The sequence below is a fragment of the Pleurodeles waltl genome, chromosome 1_2 (genome assembly GCF_031143425.1).
Source record: "Pleurodeles waltl isolate 20211129_DDA chromosome 1_2, aPleWal1.hap1.20221129, whole genome shotgun sequence".
Taxonomy (NCBI): Eukaryota; Metazoa; Chordata; class Amphibia; order Caudata; family Salamandridae; genus Pleurodeles; species Pleurodeles waltl.
Genome location: NC_090437.1, coordinates 1,010,794,127 through 1,010,815,561, shown reverse-complemented (window position 1 = coordinate 1,010,815,561; position 21,435 = coordinate 1,010,794,127). Strand labels below are relative to the sequence as shown.

The 21,435-nt window shown below is 48.2% G+C and overlaps 1 protein-coding gene across 5 annotated transcripts in view; it reads right to left on the bottom strand.

Annotated features, from left to right (window-relative positions):
* Positions 1–21,435, bottom strand: part of ATP8A1 (ATPase phospholipid transporting 8A1) — a 944,803-nt gene that overhangs the window by 176,812 nt on the left and 746,556 nt on the right. For 4 of the 5 annotated variants that reach the window (XM_069201769.1, XM_069201775.1, XM_069201788.1 and 1 more), the window contains one exon: positions 4,539–4,646. In XM_069201769.1, coding sequence (XP_069057870.1) covers positions 4,539–4,646 — 108 coding nt within the window. Of the gene's footprint in view, positions 1–4,538; positions 4,647–21,435 lie in introns of those variants that run through there. The other variant, XR_011194335.1, reaches the window with a different exon arrangement.

Genomic DNA, 21,435 nt, shown 5'->3' with positions numbered 1-21,435 from the left:
GCACTTTGGCATATGTGGGCTCTGCAGTGGGACCTGAAGTCCCAGTGGGTGCAGCATCAGATGAATCGCTTTGATATGGTTCAGATCTCTGTAGGAATTAGATAAGATATGTAGTGGTGGCTGACAAACTACGACTTGGTCAGTGGCAGACCCCTCTCCCTTCCCCGAACAAAGTTGACTATGGTGGCAGATGCCTCACTTCTTGGATGGGGAGGCCATCTGGGAAAGTTGGAGATCAGAGAAGTCTGGGATCCAGGTCAGCTTTTTGGAGCTTCAGGGGATTCTCTTGGCATTGAGCGACTTTCTTCCTTTGATCAAGGGAAGGCTTGTGCAGGTGCTCCTGGACAACACCACTTCCTGAGGTAGTGCAAAAAACAGGGCGGCGTGGGGACATAGACCTTTGTCAAGAGTCCAGAGTCTCTGCATCTCTGGACATGGCTGTTAGTTCAACACCTGGCGGGCTCTCTGAACGCCAGGGAAGACAACTCAGCCAAAGATGCCTAGCAGGACACAAATGGGTCTACATTTAGAAGTGGTGCAAGCCCTCTTTCAGCAGTAGGGAGAACCTTGGTTAGATTTGTTTGCCACTGCAGATAACACGCAAAACTGCTCAATGTGAGCAGCTCTGAGCACTCGAGTTTCAAAGAAGACTCTTGCTCAAGGACACTTTTTGTCTTGAGTGGAGCTCCAGCACGCTTTTCCACCTATACCACACCTGGCCAGAGTTCCCAAGAACACGAACAAACAGGCCAAATTTATTCTTGTGGATCTGGATTGGGCACGGAGAGTCTGGTATCACAAGCTGTTGAGCATGACCATCGGTCCCCCGATCAGGCTGCCTCTTAAAGAGGATTTTCTTTCACAGCAACAGGGGAGGGTTCTGCAACCGAACATGCACATCCTTCACCTTCATACAAGGAGATTGAGCGGACATAGTTAACAGCTTTTTATCTTCCTGTCAAAGTCTGTGATGTTATTCTGGCAGACAAGCTCCCTCCATCAAGTCAGTAAACACCTGCTGTTGAGATAAGTTTGTAACATGGTGTGATTTTAAAAACATCAACCCTCTGCATCTCTAAAACTCTTCTGTTTGCTCTATATTTGGCCCAGCAGGACTCTATGCAGGCACAGTTAAAGGTTATGTATCAGCCATTTCGGCAGTTTCACAAATGCCAGACCAACCTTCTCTATTCAAGTCACCTGCTGTGTCTAGGGTTCTTAAAAGCTTGCAGCATGTCTCCCCCAGGTCAGTCATCTAAATCTTGTTATAACCCTCTTGATAAATGCGCCCTTTGAGTCTCTGCACAGTTGCTCTCCTAGGTTCCTGACCATCAAAACTGCCTTTCTAGTGGCCATTACATTGGCCAGGAAGGTTGGTGAATTGTTGCCACTCTCTGCTCACCCTCCCTACGCCAGCTTCTAGGTCCTCTGGACACATGCCTCTTTCCTTCCAAAGGTTGTAACTCCTTTCCATGTAAGCCAGAACATTTCCATGCCTACCTTTTTTGCTCTGCCTTACCCCTCCAAAGAGGAGGAGAGACTCCACCATCTGGTCCCAAAAAGAATGTTGTTCTACCTTGATGGCATAAAGAGTTCCCAAATGGACAATCAACTCTTCCTGGGGTACGTAGGAGCCAAGAAAGAGAAGGCTGTGCAGAAACTGACCATCTCAAGATGGATAGTGCTCTTCATAATGATCTGCTCGAAGTTTCAGTGTATCTGATTAATACAACTGACGATTCTCCACTGAATATACTACAAATAAGACCAGATAAAACAGTTTGACAAGCCCATCAGTGATCAATGCTTGAATGGATGTGGGACTGGAGCATGATGGCCGAAGAGAACATGTTACTTACTTTAGGCAATGGTCTTTTTAGTGGATACTCTAGCTAACCACATATTCTGAACCTTCAGAATATTCCCCAGGTGCCAAACTGGATGTGGAGCACAAACAATACAAGGTACCAGTGCGCAGATCTATAATTTGAGACCATTTTAGATGGAAAAAAAGTCCATTCCACAGAACGAGGAGAAGGGAGGGTGGTGAACAATCTTGGTTTAGAGTATCTACCAGAAAAAGCATTATCAGAGGTACGTAACTTGTTTTTCTAATGCATAGTTGTAACTGCAGATACCCCACCTTCAGAATAGATACGAAAGCAGTACCTCCCCCAGTGATGAGCCTGTGTAATGACTTAGACCAAAAGGTGCTGAAGGAACGAGAGGCCAAAATGCTCTTACCTTTGGACCAATCAGTCAAGGCAGTAGTGCTTCATGAATATGTGCAATGATGCCCACGTTGGAGTCTGACAGCTATCCAGGAATTCTTACTCCACAAGTTAACACAGTGGCTTCAGCGTCAGCCCTGCAGGAATTGGGCCCTCACCCTTTTTGGAGGCTGATTTTTGGCCATCAAGCAGCAGATGTTAATACAGAGAATTGTCCATCTGGACAAAGTCAAATTCTGCACTGCTTTGCCTTTTTGTGTCGCTGAGAATCCCACAAAGAGTTGATTGCCCACCCAATAGTCTTTGGTGCGATTGGTGTAAAAGTTAAGTGCTCTTTTATTGTCTCCTCCTCTTTTGAGGGATGACCCATAGTTTTAGGAGGGATATGTCCCTTAGCACACTGGAGAAAAACTCTGGATTAAAAAAAAGCATTCAACTCATGAGAAAAAAGTAGGAACTAGCTCAGGATCCACATACAAAGTTGAGGAAAGAAAGAAATTGACATCAGCATACTTGGTGGTGCCTATATGCAATGCCAGTCATCACTTCTGGGGCACAACACAGTCGATGAGGAGCCACACAACCCACCTACTGGCACACAGAGGCTATGCTCAAAAAGTTTCACATTCAGTCTGGCACATGGGGATATTATAAAGGTGAGGAATCTGTAGTTACAAGTATCCATCACAAAGATGTTTACTCAAATGTGCCGTTGATTTTTTGCTGAAAGAAAGCATATGGGTACCCACAGACTTTACATTAGGAGCGTTCAGCAACTGTAAACAGTGCAGAGTATCTAATTCTGAGATCAATTGTGTAGTTACGGAAGTATCATAGGGGTCTCCCATGAGTAGCTCGTGAGCTACTAGTAGCTCTCAAGCTACCCATAAATAGTTCTCCCGTGTGTGGCTCAGTCTACAAAAACTGATAAGTTTATATTTAAAACAAACGTGTAAAATTGTCTGATGTGGTCAGTATTAAAATTCTAATAATATTCATAGCTCTGAATAATTTTCATCAACATAAGTAGCTTTTACTGCAAAAAAGGTTGGAGAACCCTTGTAGGCCAATGCATTCTGTGCTCAATAGGTAAATGTGGGGAAACCAGATCAATATTGTTGGCTTAATTCACTGTGGATGACCCACTCCCAATCAAAATTAACAATTAAAGAAAAGTGACAATCTTCAGCACTTGCTTTAACTGAAGGAAACACACATGTCTGATTGCCTGCAAGTGAATATGTAATGAGTAGAACAAGTTAAATTAGAGCACAAATTGTAGGCTTGGCCTAGTAGTAGTTGTGTATTGTCTGTGACAAAATAACTGTAACTAGGAAAACGAATGTCCACGATGAGGAAGAGTCTGTAGGTCTAAAAGCTAGGGCCAACAAAATTTGCCTCGACATGATGGACCACTAATATTTTGCCTGATATTACCAGTTTTACTGTGATAGACTTGAACATGCCCACAAAGATACAGAAATATTGGATGCAGTTGCCACAGGCTTACCAAAAAACAAAAGAGCTTGACTTGGACTATGTGTTTTTGACAAGGTTGGTAAACTTTGAAACAAAACACTGACACAAAATCCTTAAGCCTGATCTAATTTTCTATTTCCTTGTTTTAAAGAGGCAATTCCTCTTGTCATCTCTTGGAGGAATGTATTTTGGCTTAGTGAGATTTTAGAAGCAAGAGTGGTAACTGGTTAGTGAAGTGCAAATTTACACTACTAATGGCCATATCGGGGTTTGTGTAAATTTGCTTTTGAGGATTCCTGTGGTTAATAAGGAGCAATGCAAAACATCGTAAATGATTTCCAAGACTGGGAAAAGGCATCAAGATCAGAATGGTCATTAGATGATCAGTACTACTTATTTATTGAGTTTGTTGAAGGAAAAAGTTAGAAATACGTAATGTGGCCTGTCTAATGTGTGGTGAAACTAACCAACTGAATCAGGCAACTAGAGGACCTGAGCTCAGACACTGAGGTAAAGCAAAACAATCAGGAGAACTTGCATGAAAAAACATTGTGGTACGAAAATCAGAAAACATGTTTATTTCCATTGATGCATATGAAAGACAACTTTCATTATTTTGACAATATTCTGCATTAAAACACTAAGTAACCAAAAGGTGCACCTTAGGTTATGGCAGAAAAATAATATTGCATATGTTTGCAGGGCTAGCGCTGTAAGGCCATACTAATGGCTTACCGTGCTCTATAAAAATAACCAACTGAACAGAACATTAAAATGCAAAACTGCATTCCCTACAGCAATAATCGCTACAATGTTCAAACAACCTACCTCTCCAGACATATCAGGTGCCAAGGGAATAGCAGGCCACAAGGTGGAGTAGAAGCCGAAAAACACTATCCACAATAAAATGCTGCCCCATATAGCTATATGGCTGAACTGTTGAAAAAAATGGGCAAATGAAAGTTATGATTTTCTTAATTCATGATTACGATAGAAAGGTAAACAACTGGTTTGGATCTGATTAAATGTGAACAAGTGTATCTACCTTTTTATTTACAGACCTCTTCCCCACACCCCCATATAGCACTGTCTGTATTTCTTAGTGTTTGCAAAATAATTTCCTTCATTTTTTTCATTACTACTTCAGAGAAGCTGTTTGATGCATTTGGCACCCTGCTGTTAAGCCATCAGAAGGTATGCTATGCTTTGACTGCTTAAATTTCAATAGCATTCTTTTTAAGATCTGGCTTGACAACAAGACCTATTGTTGCCAATGTTTTAAAATATACAAAGAGTCAGTTCTTACTCCACCCAGAGGAGCATCTTTTGCTTTGAAGTCTCTTTCAGTGGGCTTTTTGGTTTTATTTGCTGTGGTATTTTAGAGCGGACTTAGTTGGTTGGCTTGCCTGTTGGTGGCGGATGTAAACAACAGGCCTGTTGGAACCTCCACTCTCCACCATTTTAGAGATGTCTGGGTCATCACTATAATTGTTGGCAACACCCTCGTGAGACACCATAATAGAAAAGCCGGTCCGTATGTCACTCTGCTTTCTTGGCCTTAGTACTGCATTACTCTCTAGAATAATGTATTCATCTTAATCCTGAATTTTACCAGGTAGACACAATTTATATGTCCTATCACTTGCCATCACCGTCTAAAGCTGTCTTTTGATTGCATTTCACTTAATGTCTCCTTTCCTGCCACACACATCAAGTCTAATATCTTATTGTTGAATATATAGTAGGTTCATGAGGCATCGGGGCCTGACACTGACACTGCGGTTCTCCTCAAAAGATAAATGTGAGGTAGCAGCGGTGACATCACCCAGTTGCAATGTGGAAATTAGCAAAATGAGTACATTTTAAATCCTCCCAAAGGCTCAAATTATTTGCATCAACAGGATAATTTGTGATAGGATTTAGCTTCAAAGATCCTGCTTTCCTCCATGCAATCAATCTCAGGATGTGCCTCATTAAAGGTGTGGGCAGACATAGTACATTTATTTTGCAGTGGGTATCTTTGGCTGTGAAAAGACTCAAACAGATAAACTTGCATAACAAAAAGGTTTAATGGACCTTGAGAACCACAGAGATATATCCATAAAAAATTTACTAACCTGGGGTGACGATCTTTCTGGTGGATACACTATCTACCTGCAGATTCCACATCTGTGGAATACTTCAAGGCATCAGACTACATCCGTAAACTTTAAAGCTCTCAAGTCGTCATAAGGGTTCGTGGTTTTGCATCAACTCTTATAAGTGATGCAGAATGATGTTACAGAAGCCATATAGTTCCCATCTCAACATCAGTTTCCATCTATTTTTTCTAAACCTTCGAGGTGAACTGATGGATTAGCACTGACATTTAGTAGTGCAGTACTACACTTAAATTGGAATATTAATAATATTTCTCTAGAACACATCCATCAAACGCGGAGGTGGGTGTATCAGAGATTAATCTGAAGGAAGACAGAGTATCCACTAGGAAGACCTTTATCACAGATAGCTTTTTCTTTTGATGGCTATTTCTATCTGCAGATTCCTCACCTGTACAATAGATTACCAAGCAGTAGCTTTCTTAGAAGGAGGGTTAAGAGACGTTTAGATGACGAAGTCCTGCAAGACTGATCTACGTAAGTGGTCATTCATATGCACCTCGGAATCCAGGCATTAATGCTTAGTGAAAGTGTGTAGTAAACACCCACATAGCTGCTTTGCGGATCTTTGCAATAGGAACTCCTCTGGCAAGGGCAGAAGTTGACAGTTTATGCAGAGATTAATCCATGTGGACAGCACCCGCTTCTAGACCACTTTGCCCTTCTTCGAACTGCAGCATCAAACTAAGAGCTAGTCATCCAGTCGTACACCCTTGCTGCCGTCTAGGTAGAATCTGACCATGATTTAGGAACCAACATATGCAACTGCTTGTCTGCCATCATGGGGTGGAGCGAAGGAAAAAAAAAGTCTGTAGGGTGATGGACTGACCTTGGTGAAAGGGAGTCACTACTTCAGGAAAAAAAACAGCCCTCGTTAGAAACGGGGTCTGTAGTTGGCAGAGGTATTCTTCTTTGTTCAAATAGGGACCACAATCCTAGTCAGGGTAAGTCACACACAATCCAAATTATCCTATGCCCACCCTCTGGTAGCTTGGCTCTGAGCAGTCAGGCGTAACTTATATGACATTTATCTGATTAATATAAGGTCAAAATGATGAAAATTCAATAAGCACAAGTTGAGACATCACTTTTGCAAGAAAAAAAGTCTCTTAAATCTTAGAAATCAACAGTTGTCTCTTGTTTGCACAAAGTACCTAGTTTGCGTCAACAATTTTACGCATGGAGACCACAGAGGAGGAGATGCGTGGAAAAATAGGGTGTGCGTCACTTTTCGGTGCGGCACAGACGGTGCATCGTTTCTTTCCATGCTGCAAGGGGTTTTGCTTCGATTTCCGGCATGCAGTCTTGGTTCCTCACTGCGATGAGGGGATCTTTTTGACACCCAGGGACAATGTGTGGAAATCCTGGGTGTGCGGGACGAAGTCACGGGCGCTGCGTCGATCCGGTATGGTGATGTATCGAATTTTCTGTCGCACGGCAGGCACTGCGTTGACTCTTCACTCGGGAAGTCGGGCTGTGTCGTTCCAGTTCGGCTGTGCATCGATTTTCTCATTGCAAGGCAGGCTGTGTGTCAATTTTAGACGCACAAGGAGTTTCCTGAAGAGATAAAGTCTTTTTGGCCCTGAGACTTCAGATAACAGGAGGCACGCTCAATCCAAGTCCTTGGAGAGCACTTCTTAGCAAAGTAAGAGGGCAGCAGGGCAGCCAGACAGTCCCTCTTGACAGGCTGCAGGTTCAAGTACAGAAGTGTCTGATCTGGTGGGGTCAGGGAGCCAGTTTATATACCCCAAAATGCCTCTGAAGTGGGGGAGACTTCAAAGAGTGTTTTTTAAGTGCACAAAGTCCCCTTTCAGTACAGGTCTGTCTGCCAGGGTCCCAGTATGGGGTTTGGCAGTTCATTGTGTGAGGGCAGGCCACTAGCCTTTGAAATGTAAGTATCAGGCACTCCACCCTCCCAGCCCAGGAAGACCCATTCAGTATGCAGGTGAGTGCAGGAGGTGTGACTGAGAATCCTGTGTTTGTGGTTGTCTGGGTGAAATGCACAAGGAAGCTGTCAATCAGCCCAGCCCAGGCGTTGACTGGAGACAGGCTGTAAGGCACAGATGGATTTTAAGTGCAGAGAAATGCTCACTTTCTAAAAGTGGCATTTCAAAAATAGTAATATAAAATCCAACCTCCCCAGGATTTTCTATTACCATTCTGGCCATACTGAATATGAACTGTTTACCCCCTTTCTGATCAGAATCTATTACTCAAACAGTATATGCTGTCCTATGAAAGGAGCAGGCCTGATAGTAGCGGAAAATGAATTTAGGAGCTTTCCATTACCGGTGTACATGTCCAGCCTTTTACCTACATAGCACCCTGCCCTATGGGTTACCTAGGGCCTACCTTAGGGGTGACATATATGTAGAAAAAGGGAAGTTTAAGGCTTGGCAAGTACTGTTAAATGCCACATCGAAGTGGCAGTGAAACTGCACACACAGGCCTGGCAATGGCAGGCATGAGACATGGTTAAGGGGCTACTTATGTGGGTGGCACAGTCAGCGCTGCGGTTCCACTAGTAGCATTCAATTTACAGGCCCTGGGCACATGCAGTGCACTTTACTAGGGACTTACAAGTAAATCAAATTTGCCAATGTTACCATGTTTAAGGAAGAGAGCATATGCACTTTAGCACTACTAAAGTGGTAAAGTGGGCAGAGTCCTAAAATCAGCAAAACAGTGTCAGAAAAGTGGCGGGAGACAGGCAAAAAGTTGGGGAAAGGCCACCCCGAGGCTGTCAGGTCTAACAGTCCTGGATCTCAACACCAGTTTGACAAGGAAAAATTAGGCCAATAGTGGATGGGAACTTAAGGCCTGTAATTCACTAACCCATCCGCTGAGGTACACACTGTCTTGAAGGTTAACATCCGCAGCTGGGAACTGTGAAGCCGCTCAAAGACTCCATGAAAAAAGGTCAAAACAAGATTAAGGCCTCACTGTGGTGATATGAAAGGAATGGGTGGGTACAGCAGTCAACCTCTTCAGAAAATGCATCATAATAGGGGATTTGAAAGGGGAATGCTTGTCTGGGAGTCAGAGGAATGCAGACAACACACTGAAATACCACTTCACAGTGCTTATCGCACTGCCCCTTTGGGGTAGTATATAGAGTACAAACTGCAAGATCTAGGACAGACGAGCCTGAAGAGTGTCTAGATTGTTGTCTGTGCACCACAAAATAAAACTGTTCCATCTTCCAGAATAAACAGATTTCATGGAGGGTCGACCAGCTGACAGAATTATGTTCACCACCACTGGTGGCAACTGAAAGGAGCGTAGATGTCCCATCCCAATCTCAATCAATCAATCAATCAATCATAGTATTTATAAAGCGCGCTATGTACCCGTCAGGGTTTCGAGGCGCTGAGGGGGGGGGGGAGCGCTGCTGATTTAGCGGTCGAAGAGCCAGGTCTTGAGGAGCCTTCTGAATGCGAGGAGGTCCTGGGTCTGGCGAAGAGATGTGGGGAGAGAGTTCCAGGTCTTGGCGGCGAGGAAGGAGAAGGATCTGCCGTCGGATGTCTTGCGCTGGATTCGGGGTACGATGGCGAGGGCGAGGTTGGCGGATCGGAGTTGACGTGTTGGAGTGTAGAAGTTAAGTCTGGTGTTGAGGTAGGAGGGTCCGGTGTTGTGAAGTGCCTTGTGAGCGTGGGTCAGGAGTTTAAAGGTGATCCTCTTGTCTACCGGGAGCCAGTGGAGTTCCTTTAGGTGAGGGGAGATGTGACTCGGCGGGGTATGTCGAGGATCAGTCGGGCGGAGGCATTTTGGATACGTTGGAGTCGTTTGATGTCTTTGGTTGGGATGCCTGTGTAGAGTGCGTTGCCGTAGTCAAGTCTGCTGCTGACGAGGGCCTGGGTCACCGTCTTTCTGGTTTCTGTTGGAATCCACTTGAAGATTCTGCGGAGCATTCGAAGGGTGTTGAAACAGGAGGAGGAGACGGCGCTGACCTGTTTGGACATGGTGAGGGCGGAGTCCAGGATGAAGCCGAGGTTTCTTGCGTGGCTGGCAGGGGTGGGCGGGGGTCCGAGGACGGAGGGCCACCATGAGTCGTTCCAGGCCGAGGGAGTGCGCCCGAGGATGAGGACTTCCGTCTTGTCGGAGTTGAGTTTCAGGCGACTGTTGTTCATCCAATCGGCGATGGATTTTAGTCCCTCGTGGAGGTTTGTTTTGGCGGTGAGCGGGTCTTTGGTCAGGGAGAGGACGAGCTGGGTGTCGTCGGCGTAGGAGATGATGCTGAGATGATGTTGGCGGGCCAGTTGAGCGAGGGGGGCCATGTAGACGTTGAACAACGTAGGGCTGAGGGAGGATCCTTGGGGGACGCCGCAGATGAGGTTGGTGGCTTTGGAGCGGAAAGGGGAGAGACGGACTCTCTGCGTTCTGTCGGAGAGGAAGGATGAGATCCAGTGGAGGGCTTTGTCTTGGATGCCGGCTTCCTGGAGGCGGGTCAGTAGGGTGCGGTGGCAGACGGTGTCAAAGGCGGCTGATAGGTCGAGGAGGATGAGGGCTGAGGTTTCGCCGTTGTCCATTTGATGTCTGATGTCATCTGTGGCGGCGAGGAGAGCAGTCTCAGTGCTGTGGTTTCGTCTGAATCCGGATTGTGAGGGGTCCAGGATGGAATTGTCTTCGAGGAAGTGGGTGAGCTGAGTGTTGACGATCTTCTCGATGACTTTCGCTGGAAAAGGGAGGAGAGAGATCGGACAGAAGTTTTTGAGATCGTTGGGGTCGGCCTTGGGTTTTTTGAGGAGGGGTTGGATTTCTGCGTGTTTCCAGCTGTCCGGGAAGGTGGCAGAAGTGAAGGAGAGGTTGATGATCTTGCGGAGTTCGGGGGCGATGGTGGCGTTGGCTGAGTTGAAAGCATGATGGGGGCAGGGGTCCGTGGGGGAGCCTGAGTGGATGGTGTTCATGGTTGTTATGGTTTCTGCCTCGTCCACGTGGGTCCAGGCGGTGAGGCGGCAGTCGCGGGAGGAGACGTCGGGGGTGGGGTCTGGCGGTGGACCGGTGTTGAAGCTGTCGTGGATGGTAGCGATTTTCTGGTGGAAGAAGGTGGAGAGGTCGTCGCAGAGTTTCTGGGAGGGCGGGATGTCGTTGGAGTTGGCTTTTGGATTGGAGAGTTCCTTCACGATGCCGAAGAGTTCTTTGCAGTCGTGGGCGTTGTTGTTGATGCGTTCGGTGAAGTGGGCGCGCTTGGCGATGCGGATCCGTTGGTGGTGTTCGCGGTTTGCGTTTTTGAGGGCGACGAGGTTGTCGGGTGTGCGTTCTTGGATCCATTTCTTTTTGAGCTTCTGGCAGATGCTTTTGGAGGTGGTTAGATCGTCTGTGAACCAGGCTGGTTTTTTCTTTCCTTGGATGGCGGTGGGTTTCTTGAGAGGGGCAAGGGTGTTGGCGCAGTCAAGGATCCATTGATGGAGAATGATGGCGGCTGTGCTCGGGTCGGTGGCGTCGGGTGGAAGGTTGTTGATGAGGGTGCTGGTCAGTTGGTCTTGGGTGACTTTGCCCCAGCGGCGGTGGGGAGGTAGCTGGATGCGGTGTTGCTCTGTGGTTTTCTTATAGGTGAAATGGACGCAGTGATGGTCGGTCCAGTGGAGTTCGGAGGTGTGGCTGAAGGAAAACGTGGTTGCTTGAGGTGAAGAGGGGGTCAAGGGTGTGTCCGGCGATGTGGGTGGGCGTGTTGACTAGCTGGCGGAGTCCGAGGTTGAGGAGGTTGGAGGTCAGTGATGCATTGTTGACGTCGTTGGCATTTTCCAGATGGTAGTTCAGATCTCCCAGGAGGATGTAATCCGGGGAAGCGAGGGCGTGGGTGCTTGCAAGGTCGGCGATGGTGTCGCTGAAGGGGGCTCTTGGTCCTGGAGGGTGGTATATGAGGGTTCCTCTGAGGGTCGTGTTGGGGTCCGTGTGGATCTGGAAGTGGAGGTGTTCGGCTGTCCTGAGGGTGTCGTCCGAGTGGGTGTGGATTTTGAGGGTAGCTTTGTGAGCGATGGCTATTCCGCCGCCGATTCCGTTGGTTCGATCTCTTCTGGTGATTTTGTAGCCGTCCGGTATGGCGATGGCGATGTCCGGAGACGAGGAGTCGTTCCACCAGGTTTCGGTCAGGAAAGCCACGTCAGGAGCAGTGGTGTCGAGCAAATCCCAGAGCTCGATGGCGTGTTTTCGTGCGGAGCGGGTGTTTATGAGGATGCAGTTCAGGAGGTTGGGGTTGAATGTTTCAGTAGTTGGATTGGTCGTTCTGATGCAGGAGAAGTTGCAGGTACGGCAGGAAAAAGGTCCTTTAGTGTGCTTCGGGGATGCCCAGCAGCATTCAGTGGAGGGGCCGGGGTTGAAGGCGCGGAGTTCTCCAGGCAGGAAGGTGGAGGCCACAGAAATTGGGGTGATGTACCATTTCCCCCCAACTGGAAAGAAGGTCCAGTCTGCATGACAGCTTAAACAGGGGACTGAGGAAGAAGCGTTGAAGGTTTGCATGTCATACCCTCATTGGCCAGTCCGGGGTGATACGAATGACCTGGATCCAGTTTTGGCAAACCTTCCTCAACTCTCAAGGAATCAAATGTATGGCGATCCGGGGGGGCGGGACAAGGAGTGAAGCTGAAAGTTCCACCTCAATTACGTGTCACCCATGGCATGGATACTGGTGGGCACAGAAATGCTGGCACTGAGCATTTACCAAGGGTGTGACAAGTTCTTTGAGGAGTGCCCCACTGGAAAAAGATGTCCTGGACTACCTCTGGCCATTTGTGACCGATAAGAGAAAGTTGGTTCAGGCTGTCGGCTCTGACACTCAGGGACCCTCCTAGGTAATTGTTTTTTAAATAGTTCCCTTGGCGGTGTGCCCAAGACCAAAGTCTCAACATCTCTAGGCAAAGAAGATGAGACCCCCCCGGTCCTCTTTGCTTGTTCATGTACCACATCGCTGTCATATTTTCAGTCAACATCTGGACAGAACAACCTTTAATTTAGGTGAGGAAGGCCTTTAGTGCCTGATGAATTGCCCACAATGCCAGCAGGCTGATGTGAAGCAACAGTGCCTCTGGAGACCACAGGCCTCTGGTCACCAGAACCTCCAGAGCACGTTTGCCTTGTTCTCCCACCAAACCATATCCACTACAATACTAGTTCGACAGGTCTCCCAAAGCTGGGACCGCAGAGCACCTTATATACCAACGTGCATGCATGACTAGCAGACCTAGCAGACGTAAGACCTTCATGAGTGGAACTTGCATGCCCTTTAGAAATGAAAGAACCATCCACTGGATGTTAAGAATTCTCTATGAAGGAGGGAAGGTGCACCAAAGGGTAGTGTCTAGAACTGAGCCTATGAACTGGAGACACTGGGAGGCCTGCGGGCAAGATTTGGACCCATTCATTGAAAAGTTTGGTCTCAATGATTGAAAAGCACAGTTCGAACAGTATAACAGTATTGAGACTGTCAACTGTAGATGATGTGTCACCACCTCTAGCGATCTGGCTTTTTCAGCCAGTCATCCAGATACAGAAAGATCACAGGCTCCATGTGAGTTTGGAAAAGCAAACTACACCTGCTTTCCTGGTGGTGCACTGGGGAGAGGAGGGGGCTTAATGGAGAAATCCACAACCCCTTTCTCTCGTTCTGGATTGCTTGAGCAGGGCTTATGTGGCTGATGTACCTGGGTTTTAAACGGACTGTGGCTGAAGGAGAATCCTCTTGAGAGCCCCCAAAAAGAGCCAAAACTGGCAGTCATCCCTAATACACTAAAGTTGTTGGAGTCTCAAAGACCGCTCCAAAGCGGGGTAAACTCTGTCCCTAAACAAGTGAGCTCCAATGAAGGGGAAGTCCATCAGGTTTGTCCTGTAATTTTGAGGAGAAGTCGGAAGTCCAAAGCTAAGTGTGCTGTACGCCACTGAGCCTTTGGTATCTAGACTGGACTTGACGAGGTGAACAGATGTATTTTGTCCAGCTCAAACAACCTCCTGGAAGTTGAATCTCATGTCCTCCAGAACCTCGGAGTGACCAGCTAGGCCATGTCCCATTAGGCATGTGTATATTGCGGCAGAAGAGGTTTTAAGGGATTTGAGTGCCATGTTGCCTGCAAAAAAATGTTTTCTTCACACTTCTGGGGTTTGACTCTCTGTCTGAAGGCACAGAAAGGAAAGTCCCTGCCAACTGTACTGAGGAGCAGGATGCTTAGATGACCAGGCTTTCTGGTGACGGTTGTGAGGACAGAAGGGGTGGATCTCCTAGAGAGGGCTGGTAGCATCTTGCCACCAGCCTGCTGGCTTCCAGTGCAGACGTGCGCTTTTCCCAGATTACCATGAACGGGTCAAACAGGGCTTCGCTGGCGTGCACAGTGGTTTAGATGTGGGAGAGGCTGGGGGGGAGCACTTGTTTTGACAACCACCCTTGGAAGTTGCAGCTTTTTTGGACGACTAAGTGAAAAAACATCACTTAGGAGAAAGGGGTCCCGCAAGAAGTTCCATCTCCATCCCTGGGGATGATGTCCAGTCTGCTGGCAGATTGCTCTCCTCCTCCATCATCACCATACGTGTAGAGATTCAGAGAGTCTGAGTCTGACCCAAAGAGGTTGTGGATCCTCTGCCTATATTTTTCCGCTTCAAGAGGTCTCTGGGCCTCCCTTCTAGACATTTTCTGAGGTAATTTCTCCATTAAAGGCATAGCAGCACTGATAAATGTGAGCCCAGTGCCAGATGAGGCAGCAGTGCCTTCTGCAGGTGTAGGGGGCTAAAGAAGGTAGCTTCAGGATTAGATGGCTGCAGCATCATGCAGCATAGCGCCAGATAAATAAATTAGAGGAGATGGCACAAATCCCAACGGCCTGGTGTCAAACAGCACCAGTGCTGGTCCCAAAGACATAAGTATGAGCAGGCTGTGAGAACCATAGGCCTTGAGGGTGGGCCTGGTGGTGCCGTGGCTCTGGCAAAAATGTTTAACATGGCGTTGTGGAGCACATCCAGGTCTGAGCCTAGCGTCAGAGGTTTAGGGTAGGATGGCGGCAGACCTGGTAGAGCAAATAACTTGGATTCTGTTTCTTAATGGCCTTGAGATGCATACTGAGTTGTTAGTTGCAGGACCGAGAATCATGGTCAGAGCCTAAACACCAAAGGCAGATGGAATGGGACCCCACAGTCCAAACATGGCTTGAAGCCAGAGCGCTTCAGAGGAGATATTGCACTGCACTTTTCTGTGAGGAAAACTCTCAGAAAAGAGTGAGCTCCAGATGTGCATCAAAGGTGCAGAAAATAGGAAACAGATGTTGTTGAACTAGGGTGGCCACTATTCGGCTTTGGTACTGGCATGCAACATCTTTTCAAGCTTCAATACGAAGTCAGCACCCCATACCCGCGACTAGGGAGCTCTGAAGTTTCCAGATCCAGTCTGATGCCCGAGATTATTTTACAATGACGAATCTGCAGGTAGGGTATCCATCAGAATTTTACTTTGCTTGTTCATGACCCAGTCATCTAGCCTACTGAACTTGAAATGCTGAGAAGGAAAACTATTATACCTTATACTTTGATTTGTTAAGTGAGGTCTATGATAAAGAGTGGTACACATTTAGGTGGTGCGTCTCAGAGTGAAGTGGTGGTATTACCCTTGTCACTACCAAGGCCATACGTGTTAAGCCATCCTGGCTCGTCTCTCCAAGTGCCCCACCTATATGTGACCTTGGTAATGCAGTGTGGGGATGACACGAATTCTGGAGTGGAGAAGGTTTTCCCTATGTGATGTCCTCCTAGGCATGTGCCGCCACATCCAGCAGCTCACTCATCCTGCAAGCGGTGACACACCTCTCACGTCCAGGTTAGACAATGCCATCTGCTGTTTGCTGCAATAATGATAGGGAGAGTACCTGAGGCGGTGCTGTGGTTTGAGGCACACAACACTGCCTCTGACGGTGCCCCATCTGGATCATACGTGGCATGGGAAGCCCTCTCCGCCACTGAGAGTGCCTGCCTGTCTTCCTTGTGGGCCTGGGCGGTGTGCGGTGACTCTTCCCGCGCCGAAGGGTAGTTCTTCTGCGCACCTGTGGTGTGCCCAGCTCTGAGGATTTGTACCGGCACTGCTCTACCCAGTCCTGGGTGCCTGCGGGCTCCATGAAGAAGTACCAGTTGTGGTTTGATATGGCTTTCAGCTTGGTTGGAAACAACAGAGAATAAGTGAGACCAGCAGACCACAGTTTCTTCTTCACCCCTAAGAATGAGGCCCTGCAGCACTGGACTGCTAGCATGTAATCTGAAAGAGGAGTATGGCACTCTGAGCGGCTTGCAAGATGGTTTACTTGTCTTTGAAGTTCATCAGCTTGACCATCATAGACCTCATGGTAGGGATCACATTGCGGGTACTCTGTGTGCCTGCTCGATCAAGACAAAGAGCGACAGGCCCGTAGGTGAAACAGTCATGAACAGCTAGGTTTCGAAGAAGGCAACAGGGTCCATTCCCTTCGCACCCTCCAAAAAGCCAACAATGCATATATTATTGCGGCGTGACCTCCTCTCGGTGCCTTCTGCTCGGTTCTCCAACACGTAGATTTTGGCCATTAGGTCCATGTCTGCTGTGGCCAGCAGTTCTGGTTTGCAGGACTCCTGCTTAGAGCATCCATCCATTGATAGTCATGCAGTAGGCTCAAATTGACCGCCACTGCGTCCGCTCGACCGCCCAGTTCCTGTCTGTTGTTGGCAACGGTTGCTAGGATTTTGTCAAGGCTTGCTTCTGTGGACTTCATCGGGACATCCTTCAGCAACATGACGGCCTGAACTGTCTCCCAGCAGCCTCATCTGGTGTCCAGACACCTTGGTGTTCCTCGGGCCCGCTGCCCCTGCACCGCTTGGAATACTGCTGGCTTCCCGCGTCTCAAGCCCCCAACCCCGGGGAGGGAGGGGTGGTGGTGGATCAGAAACAGACCACTTCCACCTGCTGGTAGGTGATACAAGCACTGACAATTGCTGGCTTCAGACAGAGTGGGCTATACAGGGGAAGATACATGCAGTCAAGGCTCTAGAAGGATTTGCAATATGGCGGGGGGGCCCACAATGCTGGTGCTCAGAGGGTCAGTGTCCCAAGTCCCTCAGAACCTGTCTCTACCCCAGGCCGTTCTGCATGTTATGCTATAATATTTATAAAGCGTGTAGCTGCTCCAGCAGCAGAGGTTCCCAGCGCTCGGCTTAACAGAGGGCTGTACTGCATCTCCCAGGAGCTAGAGAGGAAAATACCAATGAAATGATAGAGAGAAAAAGCCATGACTTTAGGATTTTCTAGAAATGCAGTTGAATCCCAGTTTTCCTGATCGGGAGAGGTAGCGAATTCCAAAGAATTTCTTTGCACAGAAGGAGAGGCCTCCTGCTCTCGCTCTCCTAACTCGAGGGAGTAGGGCCAAATTAAGTTCAGCTGAGCGTAGGGAGCGGAAGGGTGGAGAAGGAAGAAGGAGATTAGACAAGATAGAAGCCCCTTGGGAATGCAAAATTTGATGAACCACACACAAGGTGCTAAAGTAAACATGCTTCTCCACTGGGAGCCAATGCAGTTGATCAGGAAGACCAGAAGCAGATCAAAACTTTGGGAGGGAAAGTAGCTGCGTGGCTGCAGCATTTTGTGCCAGCTGAAGTCTTCATCTCACTACTGTATTGGTTCCCAGACACAAAATATTACAATCTAACCAGGACAAAATTACCGCCTGAACGATCGTCTGTTGGATACTGGAGTAAAAAAAACAAAAAGCTTTAAGTCGCCTTAAGAGCCCAAAACAGGAGCCTGCAAACGATTTGGCTTGGGCTTCGAAGGCCAAGGTGCTGTCTATGATGACACCTACATTTCTAATTGAGGGTTTGGGTATAGGAGAGGACTGGAGGGAGGAAGGGGCACCAGTGGTCACCCCAAAGGTGATTATCTTTACCCAGTAAAAGCACTTCTGTTTTATTTGCATTCAGGCGAAGGAAGTTGGCATTCATCTACTCCGTGACAGCTGGCAACCCATAAGTCCCTTAAGATGTTAAGTAGTCCCAATTGACCCTGGGGAGGGGTGGGGGCGGGACACAGCACAAGCATTCCCATCAAATGAGTCTTGAGAATATGTGGGGGGGGGGGGTCCGCTGTGATGAAGTCCACTCCCACAGATTGCCCAGCTCTCCCCGTCCTTTCTCTGCAGTCCGTTTTATTCCAGCGTATATGGGGGACCTTCTGTACCCCCACCCCACCATCCAGCATTGGAGCACTGCATCCCTAGAAGCTAGTGGGCCTGGGCCAGCCAGTAGATGGGGGAATTAGCAGGAGGTCCGCAAGCATCAGTCAGCTCCAGCCACCTGCTGTGCCGTATGGGTAAGAATTAGGCTAGGCTACAGTACATCTGGTCTCCACACAACCAGGCCCTAAAGTCCGTGGCTGCAGGGCCGAGCCATGCCCCTCTGCTGCCCAGCCCCAGCGGTGCATGTTACTCCCCAGCTACCGGGTGTCCAAGGGAGCGAACCAGGCAATGTGCAATCCTCCAGGGCCTCAGCCCTCCTCTAAGTTGCTTACGTGGGCTGCGGGTCCCACATCAAGTCCTCGTGAAGGTGAACCAGGTGAGCCGCCCAGTACCACTGAATTCACCCTCAGCAGTCTCTTGTTTGTCCCAAGGTGCATGGTGGGGGCTCGCCTCTAGGATTTCCCAGATGGGTCCAGATCTTGGGTCTTCCAGCACAGCAGTGTTAAAGCAGGTCTGCCATTCCTGACATTGCTGGCCATGCTGTGAGGTCTATGATAAATATTGTAGTGTGAATTATACCTTAAGGGAATGTGTCTTATGCAGGTGAATCAGACTTTCTTGTCATTTTTTTGTACAGGATGGCCAGAAAATGGTCCCTCTCAAATAGCCAATAAGACCAACCCAACATGGCCTTCTTTAACATAGATAATATGAAAAAGTTACTTGCCTGCTGTAATACTCTTTCAGGTGGATACCCTATCTACCTGGAGATGCCTCACCTGTGGAACAAACCCAGGGATCAGACTTGATCTGGAAACGTAAACGCCCTCACATCACTGGTAGGAGATACAAAGCCAGCATCACCACCAGATGTGGCATCTGGTGACATCACCAAAGTCAAATAGTGCCCATGCCGGCACAATGATGTCAGTTTTGTACAGTTTTCCAAGCCTTCCAGGTGAGAGGTAGACTGACATCAACAGATTGGTGCAGTATCAAAAAAGTTAAAGTGGAATCTGATTAGCTGTCCCTACACCCATCCATCAAACGGAGGTTTGGGCAGGTCGTGAGGAATCTGCAGGTTGATAGAGTATCCACCAGAAAGTTAGTTACACAGGTAAGTCACTTTTTCCTCTGAAGATTACTTCTACCTACAGCTACCTCACCTGTAGAACAAATTGCAGAGCAATATCCTGCTGAAAGAGGAGCGCTGATGGATTGCTAGACAAGGAAATCCTGCCGAATCAATCAGGAGAAAGGTCCAACTCTATGCACTCCAGAGTCCAGGCAGTATTGCTTGGTAAGAGTGTGCAAGGACGCCCACCTTGCTGCCTTGCAGATCTCTGCTATGGGAACACCTCTAGCCAGGGCAGAAGTTGTGGACTTGGCCTTGATAACTTCTGGAGGGTCCAAAGCATAGCGGGTCTTGATGCAGGGAACGAGCAAGAGGCTTCTTTTTAGCACTACTTTGGCACTACAGTAGTCAGAGAAGAGTTGGTCATCTAGCCTTATGTCCTTGGTGTGGTCTAGATAGTAGTTAACTGCCCACCTGGGATCCAACCAAGGCACCTGCTCCTTCTCATTAGTGGGGTCGGGGATAGAAAGTTGGGGAAGTGATGGACTGACACAGATGGAATGGAGTCACCACCTTCAGCAGGAATGCAGCCTTGAAACACAACATCAACTTATCAGGGTAAAAATAGGTACGGGCAACAGGAACACCTGCAATTCACTCTACCGTCTGGCCAAAGTGATAGGCACCAGTCTTCAGAGTTAACATTCTCATGAGACAACCATGCAGGGGCTCAAACAGAGTCCTCATAAGAAAGGTCTAAACTAAATTAAGGTCCCTCTATGGAACAACAAATGGAGTTGGAGGAAACATATTTGTCCACCACTTTAGAAACTGCATAACTATGGGGGGATTTAAAAGGGATGGCTGATCAGGCACAGAGAAATGCAGACAACTCGGCTAAGTATCCCTTAACAGTACCAACCACGCACCCCTTCTGAGCAAGGGGAAGTGATCTACACATCTGTCCACACAAGCCCCATCTGCCGAAGTACTAGGGGAGCGACACGCCTCCTGTGGCAGTTGAAAGAAACTCAGATGTCCCCGCACAATCGCCAAGTATGTAGAAGGACATCTCAGAGATGGAGGTGAAGAATCATTCCCCCCAAATGAGAGGGAAGGTATGGCCTGAGTGGAAGTCGGAGCAGGGGGCATGTGGAGAAGGGGGGTGGTGGTTCACGGGGTGGGGGAGGTCCACATATCACACTTCTCAGCCAATTAGGGGCAATGAGAATGACTTGGGCCTGGTCTTCAAGAATCTTCCACAGAACCTGAGGAATCAGGGTACGGTGGAAACACATAATGCAGCTGAAGGTTTCACCTCAACTGAATCACATCCCTTAAGGCTCCCTTCAACGGATACTAGACGGCGCAGAACTGCTAACATTGATTATTTTCTGAGGAGGCAAACAAGTCCACCTGAGGACTGTCCCACTGAGCATAGACGCTCTCGACTAACTCTTGTAGAAAGTGTCACTCGTGATCTGCAAGATAACACGGGCTCAGGCTGTTGGCTCCGACATTCAGAGACCCTTCTAGCTGATTGGTGGTGAGCCAAATCCCTTGATGGTGTGCCCGGGACCACAGTCTCAACGCTTCCAGGCAAAGTAGGTGACCCCCCCTACTCACTTTTGCCCCTTGTTAGATGACATACATCAGTCCTATTAGCCGTCAAGATCTGGACGCATCGACCTTGGTTGGAGGAGAGGAAGGCCTTCAGTGCCAGCCAGATTGCCTGCCGTTCCAATAGGTTGATGTGAAGGACCTGTTTCTCCAGAGACTGGGGGCCTTTGCTCTCCAGATCCTCCAGATGAGATCCCCACCTTAGGGTGGAGACATCCGTCACTACGATAGCTGCGGCTGGAGGGAGAGTAAACACCATCCCTGCAAGTCAGGCTCGCATCGCTCCCACACCAAGCCACTTCTGCAGCAGCACAGGGGGAGATCACGATGGAGGTCAACAGTTCTCCCCTGTGTCATAGCCACTGTCTGTAGAGGCACCACTCCATGGACCTCATGTGCCAATGTGCATGCATGACTAGGAGACTACTGAAAGCTAGCAGACCTAGTAACATGAGGACCTGCATGACTGGAATAGCTTAGCACTTCTGAAAGGATGGAATCATCTACTGAGGGTTAACAATCCTCTGAGGAGAAGGGAAGGCGCAGAGGAGAGTGGTGTCCCGTGCCAACCCTATCAACTGGAAGTTCTGGGATGGCCACAGGTGATTCATAGGCTAGTTGATTGAAAAGCCCAGGTGGAACAGCAGTGATATTGTGGGCTGAAAATGGCACACCACCACCTCTCTGGGACTTGCTTTGAT